The sequence below is a fragment of the Pungitius pungitius genome, chromosome 2 (assembly GCF_949316345.1).
Source record: "Pungitius pungitius chromosome 2, fPunPun2.1, whole genome shotgun sequence".
Classification (NCBI taxonomy): domain Eukaryota; kingdom Metazoa; phylum Chordata; class Actinopteri; order Perciformes; family Gasterosteidae; genus Pungitius; species Pungitius pungitius.
Window position 1 is genome coordinate 22,424,760 of NC_084901.1, and position 19,775 is coordinate 22,444,534.

The 19,775-nt window shown below is 41.9% G+C and overlaps 2 protein-coding genes across 2 annotated transcripts; one reads left to right on the top strand and one right to left on the bottom strand.

Annotated features, from left to right (window-relative positions):
• Positions 1-2,075: 2,075 nt before the first annotated feature.
• On the bottom strand, positions 2,076-8,096 carry LOC119211294 (zinc-binding protein A33-like). Its single transcript, XM_037462093.2, has 6 exons — positions 7,336-8,096; positions 6,655-6,750; positions 4,899-5,132; positions 4,712-4,734; positions 4,135-4,250; positions 2,076-3,437 (listed from the first exon to the last, which is right to left on the bottom strand). The coding sequence occupies exons 1-6, from the start codon at positions 7,858-7,860 to the stop codon at positions 2,860-2,862; spliced, it is 1,572 nt and encodes a 523-aa protein (XP_037317990.2). The 5' UTR covers positions 7,861-8,096; the 3' UTR covers positions 2,076-2,859.
• Positions 8,097-9,640: 1,544 nt separating this feature from the next.
• Positions 9,641-13,818, top strand: LOC119211295 (endonuclease domain-containing 1 protein-like). Its single transcript, XM_037462094.2, has 2 exons — positions 9,641-10,700; positions 12,937-13,818. The coding sequence occupies exons 1-2, from the start codon at positions 10,395-10,397 to the stop codon at positions 13,606-13,608; spliced, it is 978 nt and encodes a 325-aa protein (XP_037317991.2). The 5' UTR covers positions 9,641-10,394; the 3' UTR covers positions 13,609-13,818.
• The last annotated feature ends 5,957 nt before the right edge of the window (positions 13,819-19,775 follow it).

Sequence of the window (19,775 nt, forward strand, 5' to 3'; positions counted from 1 at the left end):
TCCATCACAGGTAAACGTCTTCTTCGTGCCTGCTTAGCCACGTTTACCTTTATCTTTATCTTTTCATCAGTGGGTTAACAAATATTCACGACCCCTTTTGTAAAATCCAGCTCTCATTCAAAATCTTGAACCGTGTTTCTCGTTATGAATTGTTTTCACTCATATTTGTCTGCCCCTTTCGTGTCTCTTTCCCTCCAAACAGTCATCCTCATTCTCCTTTTGCCCCCTCACTCACAATCTATCCGCCCTCAATCCCCCGTCATATATGGAGCCGCTGTTGTAACACAAATTGGATTCTTTTTGAGGCGCCAAGGTCAGCTATTCATTAAGTGACAGAGATCAAGAGAGAGAGAGAGAGAGAGAGAGAGAGAGAGGGATACAAGCATCGTGGTAATGATTTTGTTTAGCCTACAACACAATGCCTCGATGTAGTCCTGCGTGTATAATCTCGTCCAGCAAGCACGGCTGAGCACACTCACACACTCGCACACACACACAGGTTAACAAGCCACCACGGGCCTCTATTTTTAGACACGAATGTTCGCACAGGCATGTAAGCAGATCATTTTGGTTTTCAGCTCGCTAAAAACAGCTGCGTATCGTTGCCGATTTGGTCCAAAGCAACTAGTTCCACTCAAAGCTTCATTTCAGTATAAAGAAGATCCATCGATGTGTTTCTCCTCTATTTGCCTGTATATGCCTCTCCCTCGCATCTCTTGTGCAATAAACACTTCAGACTGAAACAGACCCCGATAGCGTATATTCTCCAGGCCGACTTGAACTCTCTCCAGTTTCTACTGAGGTTTCCATTAATCACTTTAACCCCCGTCGTTCAGTGGCCCTGTCTCCCGCCTGCCCCTCTCCTCATCGATTATTGATGGAGGGAGGGAGCCGCTTCTCCAGTGGGAGGCCTCTTTCTCCATAACAGAGAAAGCTGCTTCCCATGGCGATGAGGGCTTAAAAATAGGGCTCGTATTTTGGGAACAGATCAGTCATTCGGCGAGAGGAAAGATAGAGGATGGATGGACAAGATGAAGAGAGAGATGAGGGATGGAATAAAAGGCAGAATCTTCAAGAAGAGCAAAACTTCCCTGTAAGACTTCTCTCTCACGTTGACCCTCACTGAAAGTGATCACAGACGAGGATGAAGAGCAGTAACGTAAGAGTGGCCGCTTGTGTCAGTGCTGGTTGATGATATCGTATCACAGATTAGGACAGTTAGAAAGGTAATGCGAGGACATACGCACATACACAAAGCTGACAAGGACGATACATTTGTTTTATTTGGGTCAGACCAATTGTCAGTATTTGTATGCAAGTCATCGTAGTCACAGATTACTGCTAAAATGGCATCAATAGGGATCTCGTTAATCTGGTTTAACTGGAGAAAAAAAACCTTTGTGTATATCAGTGACCAGTAAACACAACACTGGGACACGTGACCAGCAACATCTGATTGTCTCCAGAAAGATCTATGGCCATAGTGCAATTTCATGGCGTTTTTTTAATTGATTTAAGACCCTAGGTTTTTTTTACTACAGTAATTACCTCCTTCATTGGGGCTCATGGGGTCTTTTCTGTTTGGAGACACCTGGAGGTTCATATGTTTACAATCCACGTAATATCGGGATCCGGAGTTCCGTCTTTTAGTCCTGTTTTGTGTGGTCTCTGCCCTGTTTCTTTCATTTCTGTTCCCGTTAATGGTTTGGGGGCAGTTTCTCTTTATCAGAATTGTAAAGCCCCTTAATGTACTTTTTTAGTTTGGAATATATATATACACACACACAACAAACTCTTCTCCAAAAAGCTTTGAGGGGGCTTCCGTTGAGTTTTACTTTCATTACAAATTGCATTATAAAGACGTTGTGGAGCACATGTATGCAGATTGTGTCTGGCGCCCTCTGGAGGAAATAAACGTACAAAACAACCTCAGGCAAAGCATTTAAAGACAAAAACTATTAAAAATTATTTTCAGAGTTGTTTTGTGGTGGTAAATTTGGAGTGTAAAGCAGAGATGTACAAGTCATTATTACAAAAAAGTTATTTTTATTATCTTAAACAATTAGTTAAAACAATTGCACAATTGCATTTTTTTATAAAAAGTTATTAAAAGTATTTACATTCAGTGTTCACCACCAAACCGTGTTGTGTTTATCCTTTAACTCAAACAAACGTGTTTAATGCATACTTTCAAGCAATGACATGTCCTTTAAAGAGGCTCATTTGTAATGAATTTTAGTAGTTTCCATCTAAGTCCTACAAATCATAGTGTTTAGTCCTGCTTGAGATAACTTCTCTTATGATTACACACATTCAAATAAATGTAATTTGTCTTGAAAGAACGTTGCCGGTTACCTGTAGGGCCGTATTGGTACCGTTTAATGAAAAAGCAAACCCAGTACCAAGTAAAGTGGTATTGACACTTATCCGGGTTAAAGAATTCCTGCATTCAGGTCTTTTTACCCAGAATCCAAAGAAAACATAACAATTTGTATGTTTTTCTCGTACAGTCCCAGGTGGGGTGAAGTTGAGCTTGGCGTATTTGATCGTCAGGTGGTCACCGTACATGTGATAAAAATAAATGCGTTTGGTGGATCATTTTTGGCAACTGAATGCTTTGGATCACATGATCGATTCGGAATGAATAGGGAAAAAAAACCTTTCTGGAATGCAGTACACTATTGGTATCACTTCATGGTTACTGATGCTGGAATTCTTTTGAAAAAATTAACATTCCCGGCCCTCGTTTCCTGCGTGTCCATCATCCCCCCCCATCACCGTTAACACAGCGCAGTATGACGAGTGCTCATGAAACCAGTCCATCAAGGTTTCACGTCTGCTAAATCCTCATCTGCATCTCTACTCCGACATCGCCCCCCAGCGTGGCGTCACTATGGTGAGCGGCTCCCGGTTGCTCCCGTTGATGATCGGCCAGGGATTAAAGTACGGGAAGACGGGCTCTTTGAATCTTGCATTATAGAAGGTGAAGAGGTGGCTCATGTTGCCTGCGTCGTAAAACCCCACGTCGCCGCTGTTGTAGTCCAGATAGACCCCCACCCTCCTGGGGGGGCTGGAAGGATAGATCAGGCTGTCCTCCGAGTCGGTGCACGCCTCGTACTCGCAGGCGCCGTCTGCGTTGTGCCTCAGCACCAGGTTCCAGAAACCGTCGTCGGGGCAGAGGCTGATCTCCTCCTTCCTGTTGACGGAGGCCGCGGCCACGCCCAGCCCCCACGCCGTCTTGGAGCCCACCTCGACCTCCCAGTAGTGCCTGCCAGACGAGAAGGCTTCGGAGCCCAGGACGATGTTGTAGAGGGTGAAGCGCTCCGGGTTGTTGGGCAGGTTTGGCTGGATCTTTCCCATCTGGACGCTGGTGCGACACGGGGACACCCGCAGGCACGGGTAGGCCGTGTCCGGGTCCAGGGTTACTGCTTTGATAGCTAAGAAGGCAAAAGAACATCAATAAAACATAATGACCCCAATAAAAGACTCCTTGGCTGTGACCCTCAACACGATACGGAATGCCTCCCTGCTCAACTAGTGAAAGACGAGCTCGATCAGAGCATCAACTACATGGATGCAAATGAAATATAAATGATACTGCGTCAAGCTGTAACTCTATAGATCCATTAAATCATTTGCTGCAGTCTAGTGTTACGCTATCAATGGATGACGTGTCCTTGGCATAAGTCCCAAAATAAGGTTTTGAACCTGTGACAGACGGAACCTATAAAACGGAGGCACACATGCCTGAAAACGTGTGTTGTCTCATGACTCGACTCCCCGAGATGAAGCAAGATCCTACAAAACATTTTTAAAAAGTGAAAAAGCACAAAAATGTATTTTGTAGTTATTGCAAAGGAGCATGTGACAGAATGTCTATGTCAAAGTCTGTGTAAGTAGTCGTGGAGAGAACGAATCATGGGGAGGAATCAGCCTTTAGAAATAGTGGTTTTAAAGGCTCTGGGAAAGTTAAAAAATGATTGAAGTGACTCCGGAGTGGGATCCACAGCAAATGTGTGACGGAGACACTTAAGTACAATCAAGTTTCTTTGGAGCTGAACTCATGCAGGTCAAATATTGCAGCAATATTTTCCCTGATGAGTTAGTGTTCATATGTTGTATATGTTTATATACCTGGCTGAAGGACGGAGCTCATTGTCCTCCAGGTCCTGTACTGCAGAGGACCCAGAAACTCTCCGGACTGCAGATCCTCGACCACCTCTGAGGGGCGTTCAAACCAGCTCTCAGCCCTTACAGGGACAGAGAGAGAGAATAAATTACAGCAAAAAGGCCTCCTCACTGCTCGGTTGATTGGTGTCCTTTGGGTTGTTAAAAAAAAATAAAACATTAACCATTCTTTTTTTAAATTGTACTTGAATATGTGAATATTTAAGCCATGCACGGAACATTCTGGCATTTGAGTCATGTACAAGTTCTATCTGCATTCAGTGGATCGTTGTTTAGAAGAACTGTAAAAAAATAAAATAAAAAAAAGACTATAATGAATCCTCCAAGTTTGAAATGATCTTGATTACATTATGTGGCAAAGATGAGTTGCCATACCACAAACACGCCCGCACATCCTCAATGACAAAACAATACACAAGTTCATTTTGACGTTCGACATTGTGAGTTAGGTCACATGGGGACATAGGAGACACAGGAAGTAGACCTGGAAAGTAATGAGTGGAAGGATTTTGATGATGCTCACCCTCCGATGAAATCTTTGATTCCCTGAAATAGAGCAAAGCCAGAATTAGCCAAGGTTTACTAAATACTTCAGTCTCTGCTGAAACATGCAGGTAAGATCTGTCACCGCACCTCTAGTGTAACAATGTTCTTTGGTATTAGCTTAATGGAACGCATACGGATATCTATCTGCGTATCTTCTCCGATACCTTGAGTTGCTCCGGGTTTTCCTCCTCCGTCAGTTTGAGGCGAAGCTGGTCGGCCGTACTTTCCATTTGGCTCATTTGCTCTGTGGTCTGGGTCAGCACCTCCTCCAGCTGGTTGAGCTTCTCATCCTTCTGCTTTTGCAGTTTCTCCTTTATGCGCACCTCCTCCTCCAGTAGGAACTCCCTCAGAAGGCCAAACTCTGCGGTCACCATCTCCTCCAGATCTCCTGCTCGCTCCTGGAACAGAGGGAGGAACCCAATCAGCGACCAATGCGACGTGTCAACTGGAGACCAAAGCAATCGCACTTTTTAAAACGTACTGTCCCGACGAATGAAAGAGGCCTTTTTTTGTTGAGAGGGGTTGACACCAAACCTGGTATTTATACTTTGTTATTCCGTTTTTGGAAGTGCATTAAGTTTGTCTGCACTATAAATAGATTGTATATAGTCATTGGCAGAATGTGAAAAGTACAAGCAATCCAGTATTTTACTTCAGTATTTCAATTTGTTGGAACTTTATACCTCAAGTTCACTAAAAGACATGGCATTGGACAATGTTGCAATTTTTACTCCAGTACTTTCAATAAAATACACAATATTACAACATTATGAAATGATCCATGATAAATTCACACAGGTAAAAATACGAAAACGTTCCACGATTTACTTAAAATGATCTCCACCTCAACCGACTACAAGAGTAAAATGTGTTACCATTAATAATATGAAACATATTATGGGAAACATGAAGCCTAATAGGAAACCCTGTGCTGAGCGCTCTTTTCTGCATTGAGTACACTCTTACGTTAAAGACTACTGTGATTTAGCATCACAATACTGTAACATTGGACATTCATCAGACTTAAAATTGTGCTTTCTGTGGCCGCAAAAAATAACTGGATTCCCTTGAAGTAACGTAGTAAAAGTGAGGCTTTCACTTGTAAAGGAGTTTGTTTTATTCTGTAGTATTAGTGCCAAAAAACGGGTAGAAATACAGACAATCAGTTAAAGTAAGCACCTACAGGCACACGCGCACGCACACACACACACACACACACACACACACACACATTGCCAAACTTCCTCTAAAGTGATTGACCCACATCCTGTGACACCAACAGAGAAACTAAGAAGTGAAAATCTACGAATGTGCAGATAAAGTGGGTCAAACAAACAGAGACAGACGGGATAGAGACAGACAGCCTGCAGCAGAGACCTGTGTAGTTGTTTGTTGAAGCAGAAACTCTTAACACAACAAACGTTCTACACTCACAGACCTCTGTGTGACGCACAAACAGAGCTCTATTTGAGGAGAGGGCTGCTGTGGTGGAAGACAGACCCAGCCTAAACTTAACAAGTTGTTATCTCTTTCTGCGAGGGTGTGTAGTACTCATTCGTATGTGTGTGTGTTGCCTGTAAAAAAAATGAATAAAAAAGATTATGAGAATGACAAACATGATTTGAAGTGTACTGATGTTTTATTGGCCACGTGTTTCATTTCAGGAAGGACCTCTGCCTTCGAGAAACACGGCGACCATCACGTTGGAACAAACAGCGCAGAGCAACGACCTGTTGAGTCACCGCCGGCCGTAATCAGGACAAGTCATCAGTCAGTCACGTCTGTCAGACGCGTAAAAGGTGAAGTTGCGTAGCAACCACTAGATTACTAATACCGGTTCTTCCCTCATAACCAAATCACACAGGTGTTTTTCCTGCATTTCGCAATGCTTCACAAACCAACACACGCATGTCTTAATACCTTGATGTGGAGGATCTTTTCATTGGTGTGCCTCTGGAAGAGCGTGGCCTCCGCCGTCTGCAGCTGAACCCGCTCTAGAGCGACTGACAGTTTGTCCTGCAGCAGAAATAGACGATCACATGCTGAACAGTGTTGTGGCTAAACCAGATTAGAGGGCATTGGATTCAGTGCCTCTGCTTTGAACAACAACATCATCATCATCTTAAATGGGAGTCATGTGATGGCCACCCTTTCGTCAACTCTGACCCACACATTCAAACTAAATGGAAAACTCAGTGTGAGTGAAGCGCGAGAGGCCTCACGGGGCGAGTCTTTAAACAAGCTGGTGCTGGTCAGCAGGGTTAGAAGAGTTATAGGAGTTCACACTAGTCTGCTGAATTCCTGTAAAACACAAAGTACCAAAAGGCTCCCAGGGACCATCAGGGAGTGGGCTTTTAAAAATCCCTGACTTTTACAGATTCTTTTTTTTTGTGCTAACTAATGCCAGAGCAATGGTGAAAACTTTATTGCTTTGACAATTATCAAAGCCTGTCAAACTAGGAGAGGAGAGTTGAAGGGATACATATTGACATTAACTATTGAGGTCAATGCAGCCATTATCCATCCTCTCAGAACTCTGGACTTTATGAGAGCAGATTTTGTTCACACCTCGGGGTGTAAACCCAGCCGACGGGACAGTACCTTGTAGTTTTCAAAGGCCTCGGTAATGGGGATGACATTGTGCGTCTTGTGCTCCCTGGACATGCCGCACACCAGACAGATGGGCAGCTGGTCGTCCTCGCAGTACAGCTTCAGCTTCTCCTCGTGCTCCTCGCACATGTCCATGTCCGAGCCCACGCGCGGCCAGTGGCCGACGGACGAGGCCAGGCTGCTCATGCTGGACCCGGGCTCCCGGTCCTCGGGCTCCTCCGGCGCGTCTTCGGAGGTCCAGCCGGACATCGCCCCGGCGGTGTCCACCACCCGGGCCCTGCGCACGCTGTCCACGACGTTGCACAGCAGCGAGTTGGGTCGCAGCTTGCCGCCGCTTGACTTTCTGCACTTGGGGCAACTCGACAGCTCGTCCGCCTTGGCCTCCCAGCACTGGATGATGCACAGCTGGCAGAAGTGGTGCCCGCACTCGAGGATCACCGGGTCGCGGAAGAGCTCCAAACACACCGGGCACGTGAGCTCCGACTGTAGCTCCTCGATGGCGCTGGCGTCCGTCATTTCTCGGCCCAGCGCATAGTCTTGTAAAAAAAAAAAAAAACAACCCAACAGAATAAGGCAGGCGACGCGGTGGAAGAACGAGAGAGCTCTTCCGTCCCCGGGCGAGGAGGCGAGGGAGTGGCCTGAAGCTCACAGCCACTTGGCGTCTTGGTTTATAACGCGGAAGAGCGCGAGGGCGTGCAGCGACAGGCGCGAGGCGGCTGCTGCGCTGCGAGGGTTTGTTAAAACACTTCATATAAAACACACACACTTACATGTTTGTGTATTGGGATATGATATGATGCCCACTGCTTTCTCTTTAATCACTTTTACACAGTAGACTGTTCATCATTAATAGGCGAGAAGGACAGTTAACAGCAATAATGAGTCATAAAGTAAACTCAATAATAGGGGCAATGAATATAAAGAGTCCTCACTTTCAATTAAGCCAACAGCAAAAGTTAGAAAATAATTTCATATTCTCAATTAATCATAATAATATAATTTCTTTAAAAGTTTATTTTTGAATTTGTACACTTTTTTAATGAATCGTGGTCAAATGACACACCCTACGCTAAGATCAAAAGTCAAATATCTTTTTTTGAACATTTTTTCAGGATTTCTCAACATTTGCAACAATCTAAATGCCTTCTCCCCAACGCTCCCTTTCAGTCATGTTTTAACTAAAATTGTACACGTATGAAATATTGTTTCTTAGCCAACAGAGACGTTTACAATAACAATCTAGGATAAGAGTAAAAAATAGCTCATGGATATTCTTTCATGGAGCTAAAAAACACACAATCATTCTTAGTTTCAGATTATTATTCATCGATCAAAACAGTTATAAATATTGTATTCCATTGCTGCCAATATATATCTCTACACGTAGCTTAAATGTGTAGGTTAACACTAGTCGTTATTATTGTTGTAATCTTTCTGTATTTATATCTGTAGGTAAGACATTCACTTTCTGTTCAAGTTGCTCTTGCTATTTACTATTTGTGTTCTAATGTATTTGGTCCAATAACTCTTGTTTAAGAGCAGCACAAATAATTAAGGATCAATTGACTATGCTTCCGAGTCAAGCTGTAGAGTACAAACTTAGTTCAGCACGTAGGTGAGCCAGGTGTTTTTAGGTTTCCAAACACACCCAACAGCCTCTGAGTCAGCAACACAAAACAAAGAAGAAAAAATGAAACTAGCTGACAGAGTAAACCAGGAAGGGAAAGTACACCTTTTTTGTGTGTAATCGTTCTTATAGGTGAGCAAGGAAGTGTCTTTGGTTGTGACTTTTTTACGAGATAAGTCTTATTAGTCTCCATCTAAAATACGACTTGTTGAGGTATGTTTTGTGTCTCTATGAGGGCTTATTTTATTATGATGTATTTGGCCTCATATCTGACCCGTAGCTTGGAAGGCTACGTGGAATAAAGGATTCAACCCCTTCCCCAAATATTTCATCACTACTAAGTTACTAAGTAGCTGCTCTACTCTGTGTGGAAACTGAAACTTTGGTAATTCAAGGTCATCCACATGTTTAGCCTCATCACCAGTGTCCATAAACTCAGCGTTATTACTCACAGTCCAACTAGTTTCACTGACCGGACCATCATCAGCGTCTCTGTCCTGGAAAGTCAAGGTGCTTCCAAGTGTCATGTCTCTGAGTGCTCACTAGATGGCCACAATAAACAGCCTTGTGCCCACAACTCAAAGATAAAAAAAACACCCAATAGATTCCATTGATATGAACTCATTTAATTGGTATGTACAGTATGTATAAATTTCATATGTGATTGTATCCCTAACAGTTGAGAAATAATATAATAATAATAATAATAGAAGTACTGTAGCATGTTTATCTTCCGGTAGATGTTTGTGGTTCCCACTGAGAGAAGAAAAACTAAAACATGCAGAAACCAACAAAAAATGAAACCTGTTGATTTGTTCAGTGTCCTTGTGTCACGACATCAATTTACAAATAATAAGAAACGCCTTTTTCGGGGAAAAAGACGTAAATTCAAGATTCAAAATGAGTGTTTGCACCTCGAGCGTCACAAACATCTCACTTAATATCATGAAAATGATTTACATCGTCCCTCGTGTGTCTCTCTTGATGCTACATCTCTTTAGACAGTGTGAGACAGCAGCACAGCTGTAAAATGCTGAAAACATCTCTATTTAAGAAGCTTATCTATTATCAAGAAAATAAAAGGTCAGTGGTTTATGTTTCAGAGTTTACCTCCAATGTGCCCCATTCCGTGAAGGGTTAAACTTTTGAAACAAGGTGTTCATACCACAGCTGACTGATGGGGTAGAAAAGGATGTGCAGTGCAGTCGTTTCTCAGAAGTCTGCCTTCCTGCTCGTAGGCAGGGGGACGTTCAACAGAGGTTGGGGGAGGGTTACTCCCACCCACATGACTGCTGCATTTCAGTACATATAAGAGCAACCCTCAAACGCCAACACTCTAGATGCTGAAAGGACGCAAAGGAGATAACGGTTCTATTGAACTCTGGAGCTTTGTCTGCACAACCTGCTGCTCTGTCTGTGTAGAATGTCACACAAGAAGATGCTGCAATGCTCCATGGGAGCTCTGCTTCTCCTCTTACCCTGGTTTGGTGGCCTGGTCCATGGAGAGATCAGTAAGAACTTCTCCCAGTGCTTTGACTTCTTCTATAAGAAAACTCCACCCACAGGTATCCCAGCAGAGGGGTACCAGCCAATATGCCAGCGCTACCAAAACCGGTACCGCTTTGCAACCCTGTATCACCGCCAGCATCGTTCACCTCTGTACTCTGCGTACAAACTCAGTCCTCCAGATGGCAAGCGGCCCAACCAGGCATGGATGTATGAACCTCAGGTGAGTAGAACAACAGAGACCTTTTTTTAATCCAAGAACATGACTTTGTTCAGTTTGATTTCTGTTTGTATCTCCAAACCCAGTTTTTAGTTTATAATATGTATTATTGTGTTGAGGAGTGGACAAATTAAAAAGAAACAGCATTCAAAACTATCTACGTCAAGTGAAAACAAATTCTCTTTAATAAATTCTTTATTAGTAAAACTTTCATGCAACTTGTTGAAGAACTTAGGCAATGTGGTTCATTACTTTAATGCAGCACACGTTGTCCTGACTACCGGTTTCAGTAACGCTTTATATTAAGGTCCTTTTAATAACCATTAATTAATAGGTAATAAGGCCCTTGTAAGTCCTTACAAGATGCTCATTAACATTTATATAAGTGTTAATAACGACATTATAATACAGTTAATAGCATGCTATAACACATGTATAAGCATCTTTGCCATGCCTTTTTTTCACAACCTCTTCATCTAGAATGTTGATTTAATGGGAAGATTTCTTACGTTTTTTTTCTAAAGAAATGTAATTATCCTCAAAAAAATTCTCCACGAACAACCTTCAAAAATCAGTTTTCTGACTTAGCCTTGGAGTGCCCTCCTGGTAAACCCACTTACTTTTTCCTCTTTCTTCTCTGTCCAGTGCTTTTGGCGGGCCGCTTCTTTTTCCGCTTATAGAGCTTTTATTTTGAAGGCAAACAGTAAAACCGAAGATTCCGGTTCAAGGTTACACACACACACACACACACACACACGCGCACACGCACACGCGCGCGATCAACGTGAACGTCATTCTGATCCCGCCTGAATGATGGAGTCAGTGGCCCGAACATCTGGCCCACGGATTCAAACGCGAGGGTAACTCCTCTGGTAAGTTTAACTTATTTTGTCTCCAGATATGCTCTATGCAATTTACATTGTGAAAACATATATCTTCTCTCTTTAGTTGTGCACTGTCTGGTATGTTCTTTAAACATTTCTGCACATGATATTTGCTGTCGTTTACACTTTAATATACAGCAGTGATTTGAGTCAAATAATGAAAATTAACATTTGTGTTGCATAGTTAGTAAACTTTATGAATTGTTTAAGGTTTTTGAATGGAAGATCCTTCATGTCACTGAGACAAATATCTACTCTCTTTCTTCTTCACCATCAGCACGTGGTCCAGATGAGGTTATAGCACCGGAAAGTGTTGAAGGCCTACAAGAAGAATATCATCACTTCTGCTTGCAGAATAGTGGGAGCGCCGCAATACAATTGCATTGAAGCACCAATTGCAGAGCTTTCCATTGCTGCCCCTGAAAAGTTTGCAGAGTATAAAGATCAGCATACAACAAAGCACAAGCTCGGTGATATGCTGGAAAATGTCGAGATGCCGTCCATAACTGTCCAGATATTGGCGACACAGTTCGGGCACTTAAGAAAACAGGGAGGGGAATTTTGAATTGATGTTGTGCTAATGGACCATGTTTTTAATAATATGCTTTGATTTTTACAGATCCTGAAAGTGTTTTTATTTTTTATATTTATTCCACAGCAATAAATTAAACAATTTTGGCCTTCACAGTTGAAACACTTGTATTATGCTTTTTTTTCTTCCCATTATATCAACCATGACCACGTTCTAGATGAGGAGGTTGTGAATATCAATAACCAGTAATTAACACATTAAGAAATATTCATTAGCCTTAATAAGGCATTGTTCTCGCTTTAGATCCCATAGCTGCAAAAAGCATAGTTAACTGTTAACAAGTGCATAGTTTAATAATAGATGAGCAATAAAGTAATTAATAAATAAAGTAAAGTAAGTAAGTTATCAATAAGCAAACAAAACATTAATAAAAGCATTGCAAAGATGCTTATAAATGTGTTATAGCCTGCTATTAACTGTATTATAATGCCATAATTAACACTTATATAGGCTTATAAATGTTAATGAGCATCTTGTAAGGACTTACAAGGGCCTTATTACCTATTAATTAATGGTTATTGCAAGGACCTTAATATAAAGCGTTACCAAGGTTTCTAGTGAATTTAAGCATTCTCAAGGTCAATGTGTGATTGTGACTAATAGGACCTTTTCTTTGGTGAAGTAACAGAGAAAGGAAAGTGGAAATTGTAAGTTCTGTTTGTAATTCATATTTCAAACAACATGAGAGAAAACAACTGTTTTCTGATGAATTAGAAGAACAACGTTAAAAAAAGTTGTTTCCTTCTATCTATCGGTCACTCAGTTGGCGTTTTCCCGTGCCAGCTCAGAGATGCAAAACTTCCATACCCTCGTGGACCAGAATGTGAAGGAGAGCCAGGCGGTGGATGAGGACTACAAGGACTCCGGCTTCACCAGAGGCCACCTCAATCCAAGCCTGCACCACGAGACAGAACAAGACCGCAGGGCCACCTTTACGCTGACTAACATTGTCCCACAGCATAAGAGCTCCAACAACGGACCGTGGAATGTTCTGGAGCAGGAGGTTTTAACAAAATTCAAGGCCTTCTGCAACGGGACTATGCATGTGATCACTGGAGTCATGCCGTATGAGTCTGAACCACAATGGATCAACAACAGGGTGTCTGTCCCTGAGTACATGTGGTCGGCCTACTGTTGCCCATCCTTCAGATCCGACCTTCCCAAGTCCGAGCAGCGCTTTTTCCCCACGTATGCCGCAGTGGGAAGGAATGATCCTAACAGTGGAGAGGAGTTTGTGCCAGTTAACGTCACGGCGAAACCCTCGGTGAGGGGCTACGAGGTGCGGCGCATGTCCTTAGAGGAGCTGGAGGACATCCTGAGAAAGAGGCTGGACATGACCATCACTCTGTTTAATGGACAGTGCCAGTATGAAATGTCTCTGTGGTGGGTGTGCACTGCTGTATTCACCATGTGCAGCACATCTTTTATTCTTTAATCACTTGAATGATCGTTCTAATAAGGAAAGGAAATACATTTTTCTAATGATTTTATTTTTCAAATATTATTTTCCCTGTTATGTTGTCATCCTGTAAAACAACTGACCATGTGATCTTAATAATGGATCAAGGCATTAAACGGGTGAAGAGCCTTTTGATTAAACAAAATGAATATGAATTAATTAAGTATCCAATTTGTTTATACACATGCCAACACCTCCAAATAAAATGGTTGTACATTTAACACTTTGTACTCCCCGTATGTACCGCAGCAGGCAGATGCTGTGCCAGCAGGATGTTGTAAAGTACAAATTATGCTGAGTAACAAGTAACTTTAGGGAGGAACTGTGTTCAATGGGATTTTTTTTTTAGGAGGTTTTCTTTTAATTAGTTTAGACCTTAACCACCCTTCCCTGATATGCTGGTGGAACCATCCATCCCACTATACAAGGCTCAAAGCTGGCTGATCATTTAAATAAACACAAATAGATTCAGCATTATATTATGCACTAAACTGGAAAACACAATTATGACGTAGAAGATTAAAGTCCCTAATGATGTCAGTTGATGTCGTATTTTAATTGCACATCTTCAACAATGAATTTGATTGAAATAGATTGAACCCTGAAGCTTTTGGCGACACTTGAATTCTGGTGGCCACTTTGTATGAATTCCTAATGCTAAGCTTTGCTTAATGGCATCAATATGTAAGTCTTGTTACATTTTTAATACACTATGTATATTAAATATTATATACTGGTTTTAGCCAAAACAACTGCACTTTGGACGGCAAGAGGGAAGGAGGGGGAACTACCCGCTAACCAGAGGGTCGTTTACTATTTTTTGCCGATGAGAATGAACAGAAGTATGTCAGCATGACATTCATCGAAGAGACAAAGAATCATAAAGATCCACATGAGCGCAAGAAGGACAGTCGACGTGGCTCCATGTTTTCTCTTCCAGGTGTCCGCTGTCCTGTTGCTTCCTTGGGAAAGCATCTGTTACTCCTACCCCCCAAAGCACCTGCATTTTACATGCACCCAAAGAAGAGAGCTACCGCTTCGGATAAGATTGGTAGGTCTTGGCTAATCTTTACGCGCTTTAGCCAGCCAACCCTAACGCATTAATAATAATGGTAATTGTTTTTCTCTGTCGCAGGTACAGAATGGAGCCAATGATCATAAATGATCTCGCAAAAATCTTGCCAAAGATATACAAGGCGGCGGGCACAAACATCTACACCAGGGGTGTCCAAACTTTTTGTCCCGAGGGCCATATACAGAAAAATATACAAAGGACTGTGCCATTCACTAGATGTGAGGTATACTGCCTCACTTTTAATGCACTAATATTGAAAAAATCTATCAAATGCAGGAAAATTAAAATAATTGAACATGTTAAAAAAAGCCTCTGTCATAGCTCTCCATTTGTAGATTTTCAAGGTTGGCAGGTTATTATCTCAGTGAGTCTCAGATTGGATCTTAGGGTGCTGATCCCCCTTTATTGTCCTGTTTGAAGAGACAAGAGAAATAGGTGATGTGGATATTTCAAGCTTAATACACAAATAAATGATTGGGATTGTTAACACATCAACTAACGTTTCAGTCAATTAAATAATTGGGATTATTGACAGATGAAAACTGTGTTTTTATTTGAACTCCCCCGTAATGGGAGAATGTTGCACTCAGTGGGAGCAGCGATGCTGCGCTTTGGTCCGAAGGTTAGGAGTCAGTTTGGTGGTTGAGATGCGAAAGACATCACAGAGATGCTGTCGGTCTTTCTGGTCTGATTTTGTTCAGCGTTAACACAGAGAATGTCTGTTCACAGATGATGAGCCCAACAGACTCATCATTGTTTTGCGTGGCGTCTCATCTGAGATATTTTCCAAGCTGCAATAGAAGTAACAAAGGGAGAGAAGCGGATGCGGATTCTTCATCATCGCACTATATTTCGATCAGTTCGAATTGCAGAATCTCCTCCTCTTCGTCTGCATCCGGTGATTTCCTTCATAATTACAGAAACATCTTGGAAGCGTTGACTGAAGTCTTTCATGAGAGACGTGATCTCAGAGACATGTTCTCTCATTTTAGCAGGGAGCATTTGGAAACGCGCATTTGATTCCGGTCACAAAGGGGAAATGCGCTATGTTGTACTTTCATAGTTGTGACTCGAAGACGGAGCTTCGCACAAAATGCTTAATGCGCGCATTCAGCTGCCCTACCAGCTTTTTGCCTTGTAGTCTCTTGTTCAGGGTGTCGAGATGATCAGCGAGATCAACTAAAAAAGCAATACAGTGGATATAGTCGCTAATGAAACTCTGGACACGCGTTCTTCTTAGGGTTTTATTATGAACCAGGAAAACAGGCTACTGTGGGCCTCAGCCCTACCGAAAAACAAACCAACCATTTTAATCAACAGAACTCCAACAACGTTACTTCAACCCACCCCCCAAACATCACATTCCCATTGGCGGCACTAAGATGATTGACATCACATCATGAGCCCTTCATTGACCTTATAAACTCAGTAAATGTGAAACCTCGCACACAGAACATGTCAGTCTGTTACAATATTTTTTAGACTTTGATGCGGGCCAATAAAAAATGGATGGCGGGCAGCAGTTGGCTCGCGGGCCTTAGTTTGGACACTACTGATCTACACTAATCACTGCCTGCGGAGCACCTTGGTGCAAACTCTTTCTAATGCTGGGTTGGACGCATGAGAAATTGTGTCAATGAGTGGACATGAATCCGAAAACTCCCTTCTAAAGCTACTGGAAACCAAATCTTAATGAAAGACAGCGATGGAGTAACATCCTTGCTGCAGAAGGAGCTTCGAAAACAGAGCCACCGGCAAAAAGAGAAAGAGTGGTCGGACGCAATATCATCAGAAACAAAGGGGACATGAGAAATGTTTTCCACCGATGCACAATTAATGGAGATATCCAAATTAACATAAACAAACGTCAAAAAAAAGTCACTCGTCATTTTAGTTGATTAAGTGTAAACAGCATATTTAGGCTATTTAGGTTTCGTTTATTAACCTACCGTTGGTATTATGCCCGGCGAATCATTTATGATGTTGAATGTTTAAGCCTAATATTTAAATTAAATATAATTGCATTGAAAGTATCCCATTGTCATTTTTCTTATTTTAGTGGCAACTTTTACAAAATAAGCATGACGTTACCGATACTGTTGCTCTGTTGCATAGCAACAGCCACACGGGAATGCAGCAATGTGAAGGAATGAGATGGAGTGGGACCCAATGTTGTTTACATGCACGTACGCGCACTATTTTTCTCAAGACTGATGAAATGCGATAGACAACGTTTGGTGGCAACAACTATTTTGTGCTAAAAGGCAGCTATTTACGTTCTAGCAATAAGCTACTTGAGGCATTACTTTATCTTCAATAATGTAACTGTTCGCCGTTTCCCTGACCAGACAGGAAGAAGTTTACCACAACGATTATAGTTGTGGAAAATGTCTATTTGACGATAAAGCACAGCCTCTCGTACCTTATTGCTTTAGTACAAGCTTTGTACAAATGAGAGCACCTCAAATAAAAATGGTTGGAGAAGAAAATGTAGAGAAACACCAAGTGCAACCGACTTCCTGTCAATTTTGGACATTTGCCATCTATGTTTAGAGGCTAACTGTTAAACTGTTAGTCAGAATGACAAGTCATTAGCGTGTCAACTTAGACATAATGTATGTAGAGTATAGAGGATATAGAACACCTTACTAAAGCATTATAGTCTGCTTTTAATGAAGCATTATGGTATACATTTGTGGTTGTCCAAGTGAACGTCTTGTGTGTAGCGACAATCATTTTAGCCGAATGCAGACAGCGGCCGTTTTTGTCACCGCTCAAACACAGGCTCCCTTTTTCCTCTAAGGGTGAAATCGTTCCAAGGACAAGGTCCAGGGACAGCCTCTGGTTTCAAGCAGCAAACTGTGAAACGTAGTGGTCTGAGGTAACGTGTCTGCTGCAGACATTAGCGCTCCCCTTTTTAATGCTAAAGTTTGGTCCTTCTTCCCGCCGGATAGTCTGAATCCATTTTCGTCGAACATCACCATCAAAAGGGAAAGAACGAAGCGGAATAACCAGAACAGCAGCGGTAGGCTACAATAACTCTTGCTCATTGCTTGCGCCATTTGTTTGCCGTTGCCCTGACTAGACAGGAAGAAGATTACCACAACGATTGCGCATTTCCGGTAACAAATACGGAAGTTGTGATAAAGGTCTGTTGGACGATAAAGTACAGCCTCTCGTACCTTATTGCTTTAGTACAAGCTTTGTACAAATGAGACCACCTCAAATCAAAATGGTTGGAGAAGAAAAGGTAAAGAAACACCAAGTGCAACCGACTTCCTGTCAATTTTGGACATTTGCCATCTATATTTACTCAACACAAATTGCCCACACGTGTATCTGCTTAAATGTATAGGTTAACACTAGTCCTTATTATTGTTGTAATCTTTCTGTATCATATCTCTAGTACAAACTTAGTTCAGCACGTAGGTGAGCCAGGTGTTTTTAGGTTTCCAAACACACCCAACAGCCTCTGAGTCAGCAACACAAAACAAAGAAGAAAAAATGAAACTAGCTGTGTAAAACCAGGAAGGGAAAGTACACCTTTTTTGTGTGTAATCGTTCTTTTAGGTGAGCAAAGAACTGTCTTTGGTTGGGATTTTTTTTGTTTAAAAGACGACTTGTTGAGGTATGTTTTGTGTCTCTATGAGGGCTTATTTTATTATGATGTATTTGGCCTCATATCTGACCCGTAGCTTGGAAGGCTACGTGGAATAAAGGATTCAACCCCCTTCCCCCAATATTTCATCAGTGTTAAGTAGCTGCTCTACTCTGTGTGGAAACTGAAACTTTGGTAATTCAAGATCATCCACATGTTTAGCCTCATCACCAGTGTCCGTAAACTCAGCGTTATTACTCACAGTCCAACTAGTTTCACTGACCGGACCATCATCAGCGTCTCTGTCCTGGAAAGTCAAGGTGCTTCCAAGTGTCATGTCTCTGAGTGCTCACTAGATGGCCACAATAAACAGCCTTGTGCCCACAACTCAAAGATAAAAACCCAATAGATTCCAATGATATGTAATTAAGTGCCTGACTAAATGTTCAGGCACTTAATTACTAAGTATGTCCTTAAAATTCCCATTTGTCCTGCAGGGTGTATTGAAAGGAGCGGTTTTCAGATTTCAACCAGCAAGAAGAATTAATAACCGTTTACAAACCACCAATTAATGCATAAATAATTAATTGATGAGACGCATTTCTTTAGCAGACTCCACCATTCAAGAAGCTAAAATTACAAGAAACTTGTCATGAGCCCGAAATGGAATCATAATGACCTAGATTGTTCTTCTTTATTTTGTTCAGTATTAATAATCAAATAAAGACTCAGAATCAGTGGTATCAGTACTTAACGCAGAGATTAACCCATCCCATACCTCATGGACTCCAATCTACCACTTTGACTTCATTAGTCGTGCACATCGTTCTGGTTTCACCAATAGGAAATATAATTTCAAACTTGAAGATGCAAAGATGATTTTCCCACTTAACCTAACAGTTGAGAAATAATGGAAGTACTGCAGCATGTTTATAATATCTGTGGTTCCCACAATGAGAGAAGAAAAACGAGAGCACACAAAAAACAGAGAGACAGAAAATGAAACCTGCTGACTTGCTCAGTGTCCTTGTGTCATGACATTCATTTACAAATAATAATTAACAACTTTTTATGGGGAACACTACGTACATGCACGAATCGAAATGAGTGTTTGCACCTCGAGCATCACAAACATCTCACTTAATTTCATGAAAATGATTTACATCGTGCGAGTCCTTTCTGTGCCTCCATGGGTGCTTCATCTCTTTAGACAGCGTGAGACAGCTGTCAAGAATCTAAAGTCGAGAATATAAAAGGTCAGTGGTTTATGTTTCAGAGTTTACCTCCAATGTGCCCCATTCCCAGAAAGGTTAAACTTATGAAACAAGGTGTTCATGCCTCAGCTGACCGATGGGGTAGAAAAGGATGTGCAGTGTCGTTTCTCAGAAGTCCACGGGGGAAGTTTCATAAGGGTTGTGGGAGGGTTACTCTCACCCACAGGACTGCTGCTTTCAGAACATATAAGAGCAA

Excerpts from the sequence above, each read along its gene's own strand:
- LOC119211295 (XM_037462094.2), top strand. The coding sequence starts at position 10,395 with ATGTCACACAAGAAGATGCTGCAATGCTCCATGGGAGCTCTGCTTCTC. Across the intron at positions 10,701-12,936 it reads CATGGATGTATGAACCTCAG|TTGGCGTTTTCCCGTGCCAG; the intron begins GTGAGTAGAACA and ends TCGGTCACTCAG.
- LOC119211294 (XM_037462093.2), bottom strand. The coding sequence starts at position 7,860 with ATGACGGACGCCAGCGCCATCGAGGAGCTACAGTCGGAGCTCACGTGC. Across the intron at positions 6,751-7,335 it reads AGGCCTTTGAAAACTACAAG|GACAAACTGTCAGTCGCTCT; the intron begins GTACTGTCCCGT and ends TTTCTGCTGCAG. Across the intron at positions 4,735-4,898 it reads AAAACCCGGAGCAACTCAAG|GGAATCAAAGATTTCATCGG; the intron begins GTATCGGAGAAG and ends GCTCTATTTCAG.